General features: G+C 41.6%; 1 protein-coding gene across 1 annotated transcript in view; it reads right to left on the bottom strand.

Annotated features, from left to right (window-relative positions):
* WWC2 (WW and C2 domain containing 2) overlaps nucleotides 1–6,707 on the bottom strand; it is a 62,856-nt gene that overhangs the window by 10,374 nt on the left and 45,775 nt on the right. Inside the window, exons 14-18 of the mRNA XM_009071288.1 lie at nucleotides 4,277–4,469; nucleotides 2,538–2,702; nucleotides 1,641–1,750; nucleotides 443–635; nucleotides 146–310 (exon numbers count right to left, since the gene is read on the bottom strand). Coding sequence (XP_009069536.1) covers nucleotides 146–310; nucleotides 443–635; nucleotides 1,641–1,750; nucleotides 2,538–2,702; nucleotides 4,277–4,469 — 826 coding nt within the window. The remainder of the gene's footprint in view (nucleotides 1–145; nucleotides 311–442; nucleotides 636–1,640; nucleotides 1,751–2,537; nucleotides 2,703–4,276; nucleotides 4,470–6,707) is intronic.

Below are 6,707 nucleotides of genomic sequence, written 5' to 3'. Positions count from 1 at the left end.
GGGAAAGAAAGACTCTAGAGAAAGCACAGCCTCTGCCTCTTGCAGGGAAAATTGGTCATGACTCACTGTCATTAATGCTTCGTTCCCAAGAAGTTAAATGACTCTTTAGTTAATAGCTCTTCATTCCAAGTGTTTTTCCTCTTACCCTACAGATGTATTGGTTCCGCTCGCCTGGAGAGAAGGTTTGTGAGCGCACGATCATGCTGTTCCTGACAAAAGGATGCTGTCTGGAGCTCCAGCTGGCTCTGTCCTTGGGTCGGACTGTCGTGTTCTCGTTCACCGATTCCTCGGTGTTAGTCTCTTTATCAACCTATGAAAAGGAGTTTAGTTTGTAAGACTAAAATTGTCAATGCTCAGATGTAGCAGACTTCTCTCTTAACTGCTCAGAAATAGATCTTCAGACAGTAAGATACTGGAGGAATGCAGATTTTGAGATATTCACCAGTGTTAGGATTACAGCAGCTTGCTGACTTTTGTGGGCCTCCTCACTGTTCTCTCTGTCCTTGTCTTCAGCTGTTTCTGGTGCATCAGTGAGTAACTCCATGTCATCAATACAGTTGCCTTCTACGGCCAGCTTAATGCTATCTTCCTCTTCATCCACAATTTCATCAGAGGCTTCTGCAAGAATCTCTAGCCTGTATGGACAGAAGTAGCCCAGGCTTATTCTCAAACTAGACAAGTCCACCTGAGAAAGATATCAGAAGGCCTCAGCCTTTGGCCACGTATAAGGTATGCATTTTCCTGACAGGGAAAACGAGAGTATCATGCAAATGTTTGTCCTAACTTCATGTGAAGGCACATTTCATTGCAGCTTCCAGTAAAACTCTGCAAGAGCTACTACAGTTCACCTTCAAGATCATTATGGCAACACCCCACTATGTTCAATAGCTGTTACACTGATAACATTGCAGTTTTCTGGTTACAATAAATTCATAAAGCGAACAAGTGAGTCTACTCTTCCTCCGTAACAAAGCTCGTATTTATTTCTACACTGCAGCTAAGAAATTGCACAATAACAGAACTCAACAGCAATTTAGCAAGAAATCTGTTTCTTGGGAAAGCTCATGATTTCTTCAAAAACAAGACCATCAGTGGAAACACACCCACACTGACACAGGCAGACAGCAGCTCTCTTTTAAAATCCTGTTAGTTGCTTGTTACAATTTCCAATACATGATATGAGACATTTTGCTACACATCCAGTGGCTTAGACTGCCCAAGGTCTAAGGAAAATGTATATGAAATGGAGGAGCATCAGCAGTAGGAGTTAACAGAGCAGCCAAGACACTGTAAACCTAAAAGAAGTTGAACGAATTGACCACATAAGCGAATGAGACTTAACTCCAATTCCCATGGTGGTGAGGCCCTGTAACAGGTTGCCCAGAGCAGCTGTGGATGTCCCATCCTTGAAAGTGTTCAAGGCCAGTTTAGATGGGACTTTGAGCAATGTGGTCTAATGGAAGGTGTCCTTGCCCACAGCAGGGGGGTTGGACTAGATGATCTTTAAAGGTCCCTTCTAACCCAAACCATTCTATGAGTCTATGATCTCCAAAAGTACAGCCTTTTTGCTTGTTTAAGAATAGGAGAATGAGCAGAATCATCCAGACATGAACAGTGAGGGGGGAAAAAAGAGGCTTTACCAGTCTTCCTCCGAGCCCCTTCGCTCTTGTTCCTCCTCATCTTCAGCCAGCTCTTGTTCTACTGCTTCTAGCTCAGCAGATGTCCTCTCCAGCAGAGCTGACACAGCATCCTGCTCACAAGGAAAAACAGGATGAAACCACAATTGAGCGATACACAACAGGTAAACAAATGTCAGCTCTTGCAGGAGCTGCATTACTCTGCTGCTCCCTGATGTCAGCAAAAACAATGACACAGATCACAGGTATAAGGGGTCTGAATTGTCAGTGTGTAGCACATTACATGATTGAGATTTACGCTGAATAAAAACAATCAAAAATAGTTTGTTTTTAAAATGATAATGCAATCAAATATGCTCCTGTCATTCTTTAATGTATTTTCTCTCTTCCTTCTCTTACTTGCAATACATTTAGGTAAAAAAAGGGTGCTCTTCAAAGTTACATTTCTGATGCAGTTCTCTTAAGGCAGAAAAACTTGTTTAACCAGAGGAATTAGCATGTATTTTGCATAAACATAATTTTCAGTGCAATGGCTTTAAGTATGCAGATTCAAATAGTTAATAAATTTTATGTGTGTATATGAAAATAAATGGCAAACTCAAAGAAACTCTTCAATAATACTCTTTTTAAAAGATAAACCCCGCTGAAGTGTTTCAAATTGGAGTGAAAGTTTGTATCCCACTAAAGACCATCAGTCCTATCCACACTTGCTAACAAGTCTGAAACCCCCTGTAGGACACACCAAGCCACTCTAGTCACCAAAGTGCCTGCAAGACAACAGGGCCTTGGACCTCCAGGGGAGAACAGTTTGCACTTTCAAATAACCACAATGCAGTGGCACAACTGGAGTCTCTCTTTTTTTCCTTGCTACTACAGTAGTAGCCAACACATTTTGCTCACCAAGTCCAGTGAGTCCAATGGCTGCTTGCTTAACAGGAACATGCATTCATCATTTTGTTCCTTGGTTTTTGTCCCAGGAATTTGCTTGCAAGGCAACAGGTTGTACCACAGAGTACAGGTGTCATCAGCGAATGACAAATCTGCCAGGTTGATCTGAGTCCCAGCCTGCACAAAAAGAAAGGGAAAAAACATGTTTAAATTAGTTCCGTTTCCTACAAAACAGCTGAAAATGAATTCTACAATACTTATCACATCAAATAGGCAGCCCAAATTTGGCATGAATCTTACTTCCCTTTTTTACTGCACAATTTTCCATTTCTCTCCACTTTCAATTAAAATAAGTGCATAGATGTACATGGAAAAGTCCTTCGTATTGTCCATTCTGCCATTTCTCCCCACATGCACACACAGATCTCTGTATCACTGTAATGGACACACATGCTGACTACAGCATTCATGATGAAACCCATGCCAGTGAAGCACCAGCTTGTGGGGCAAGTGGCACGCAGTTTTTCAGTTGTCCCACCACACAAATCATCCATATGGCAAGTAACAGATGACCTTGCTTGCCCTAACCAGTGAAGGAGGACATGAAAAGACAGTAGAAGAGATTAAGAAACCATTTCATTTGGACAAGCACTGACACCCACTGGGAAAACTTCTGAAGTACTCATGTTCGGGCTGTGCCTTGATGATTAAAATCCTCTGGCAAAGCAAATTATCTCCACAGCTACTGGGCTGTGTACATCTGTCTTGCCAAGACTCTGGTCATATTGCCTGGGGCCTTCTGCTGGGGGTGATACTCCCAACTGCTTCATTTGATCTTGTGATTAACCCTTATGTCTTTGGTGAAGGTTTTGTTGTTGCTGGTTTTTTTCTTCCCCTTGGTATCCTGCATTCTGTTACATTTTTGTTCTGCTGTCCTTCCTTTATCTGAGGGAAAACCTCTTACATACTGAGAAAAGCCAATATGTTCCCTAGGAATTAACTTCTGCATTTCTGAAAGTGAGAGGCTGCTCCCCATAGCTGGAGCTGATGAACCCCAGGAGGTTCCAGCATCTCTTCACCATGTTGTAACTAAAAATTCTCACTGTGCTGCTAAAACCAGTCTCATGGTGAAAAATTAAACTGAGTTGTGCCAGGCCATGCAAAGCAATTTAAAAGCAAATGAGGCATCACTAATTAGGTGATGACCACAATTAAGAACAGAATTTAAAAGGTGACAGTTTCCAATGGGCTGATCTATGAATGTCATGCTTTTTCATTACTTCTATAGATCAGAAGGACTAAAAAGGTGTTAATCATGTAATCTACAAAAATGTGCAAAAATGTAACTTAGTTTGTTCTTTGTGACAAGTTGTGATAATGAGGGTTTGTCTTTTTTTCCCCTGTGGTTCTTTTTCAGCTGTTACTTTAAAGTCTAGTGTTAAAGTAATGTTGCATTGAAGTTCAAGGGGGTTTTATGTATAAAATGGCAAAGATGGAATATCAGCCTGTAATTAAAGGGTTAAGGTAACCCAGCAGCATATCAAAACACTTACTAGAACTTCTATCCAGGATTGGATTCTACATCAGGAATTTCAGAGAAAGTGTATTTTAAGTACTATAGCAACTACCAAGTTATGCTTCAGACTTTTTCTCCAAGTACTGTGGAATTTTTGCAGCCTTGACCATCAGAATAAGAGGGGACACTATAACAAACACATGCCAAAAAAAAAGCCAGGAATAAAACTGCATACCAAGCATTCTTCCCGTCGACTTCTACTGACAGCACAAACATCTACTCTCAGCATCTTCCGCAGCAATGTTAGTTGAGAAATGGCTACTCTGAAAATCTCGTTGAATAAAATGGTTTCCATGGCAGGATGAACTTTAGTGCGGAAAAGACAGCTGATATCAGTCGAGGATGGAAGTACTGCTACTCTGATATACCTGCAGGAAACACAAAAAAGGAAAATCTTCACCTGAATTAAAACTGGCAGTTGCTGATGATGTGTGGTAGAAGTTGACCTCATCAACTGAAGGGCTGCATAGCAAGAAAATGGAACAGCAACAAGTCAGAGGTGGAATGGGAAAGAGGTGACAAGGAGGAGTGAGAAACTCCTCTTGCCCCTTGCAGAAACACTTCCCCAAAAGGAATTTCTGTGCCTGGTAAGGTAATAGCAAGAGGGGTAGCTATTTCTGTCTCTATCCAAATTTATCCTCTGATTTAGTACTGTAAACACTGAAGATCATGTCACAGATGGGAAGAAACAAGATCTTAAGGTTAATTTTAAAAAGGAGAAAAATTGGGGTGGATGTAAAAATGAAACTCTTAGAATGATGTGAGCAGCACTGAAAGGCAGTGACATCTTTTAATCTTGTAAAGAAACAAACAAAACAAAACCTCCAAAGGAACCAGAAAACTAAGGAAATCGAGGAAGAAAATAGCTAGGGCCATAGCTGCTTAAGAACATAATATACTAAGTGAAACTTAGAAGAATGCATCCTGCAAGCAAGCCTAAATTTAAGCACAGAGAGTAACTTTCAATTGTTACACGCCTGCATTCTTTTAACATAACAAATTGGAATGGATATTACGTGGATAAAGGCAGCACTAGCTAACCTGCAGGTTTTACTTTAGCAGCAGCTTGACAGAGTAAAGACATTCCTAATGCAATTTGCATGCGTTATTTACCTATTGCACAGTTTCTCATACACATGAATGAACATAGTAATTGTTTTACATCTTTTCTGTGCCTATGCATTAGTCTATTATGCATTACTCTGTTTCTGGTATTGGCTTTATATATAATTGACACTCACTGTAGAATGGAATGCAGTGAAGCCAGATAGAGCAAGAAGAAAATGTGGGCCAAGGAAAGTAATTCTGAAAAAAACCTGTTCTCCCAAAATTTATAGCACTACTACTATATTTTCTGGTAATGACTTCATGCATAGTGTTGTTGCTATGGGTAAAAAACTGGCTGGATGCCTGAGCCCAGAGAGCTAATGGAGCTAAATGCAATTGGAGGCTGGTCACTAGTGGTGTTCCTCAAGGCTCAGTACTGGGGTCAGTTCTACTCAACATCTTTATGGCTGATCTAGACATGGGGATTGAGTGCACCCTCAGTAAATTTGCAGATGACACTAAGTTGTGTGGGAGTGTTGATCTGCCTGAGGATAGCAAAGCTCTACAAAGCGACCTGGACCAACCTGATCAATGGGCTGAGGACAACTGCATGGAGATTCAATAAGGCAAAGCGTTAGGTCCTTCACTTGGGGCACAACAACCTCATGCAGTACTACAGGCTGGGGGAAGAGTGGCTTGAGAACACTTGTTCATCAGAAAGAAACTTGGGAGTGTAGAAAGAGACTTGGGAGTGTTGGTGAACAGCAGCTCAATATGAGCCAAGAGTGTGCACAGGTGTTCAAGAAGGCCAGTGGCAGCTTGGCCTGTTTCAAGAATAGTGTGGCCAGCAGGACTAGGGAAGTGATCATCCCCCTGTACTCAGCATTGGTGAGGCCACACCTCAAGTACTGTGTTCAGTTTTGGCCCCTCAATTTAAAAAGGACATTGAGGCACTGGAGCAAGTCCAGCAAAAGGCAGCAACGCTCATAAAGGGTCTGCAAAACGTGTTGTATGAGGAACAGCTGAGGGAATTGTTTGTTTAGCCTTGAGAAGAGGCAGCTCTGGGGTGACCTCATTGTGCTCTATAACTGCCTGAAAGGTGGTTGTAAAGAGGTGGGGGATGGTCTCTCCTGCCATGCCAGCAATGAGAGGACTAGCGGGAATGGTCATAAGCTGAGACAGGGGAGATTCATATTACATGTCAGGAAAAATGCTTTTCCTGTTAGGGTGGTCAGGCACTGGAATAGATTGCCCAGGGAGGTGGTGGAGTCACCATTTAGGGGTTACAGCAGAGTGGAAGGCTAGTGGTTGGACTCTATGATCTTAGATGTCTCCTCCAACCTTGGTGATTCTATGATTATAACATTAATAAAAACTTAGTTTTACATTAATTAAATCCAAAAAAAACCAGGTCTGTAGGAAATTTATCTTTTACTGGAATTTGAGCACAGTCTTTATTCCCCAATTATGCCAAACATATTGGGATAAAGAGCAAGATCTAAATTGTTTGGTTTGCAGGTGTAGCCTGGATAGCAGGTATCCAGCATTTTGACAGGCCA

The sequence above is a fragment of the Acanthisitta chloris genome, unplaced genomic scaffold, assembly GCF_000695815.1.
Source record: "Acanthisitta chloris isolate BGI_N310 unplaced genomic scaffold, ASM69581v1 scaffold9843, whole genome shotgun sequence".
NCBI lineage: Eukaryota > Metazoa > Chordata > Aves > Passeriformes > Acanthisittidae > Acanthisitta > Acanthisitta chloris.
Note: the sequence above shows the minus strand (reverse complement) of the source record. Positions and strands in the feature narration are given on the sequence as shown.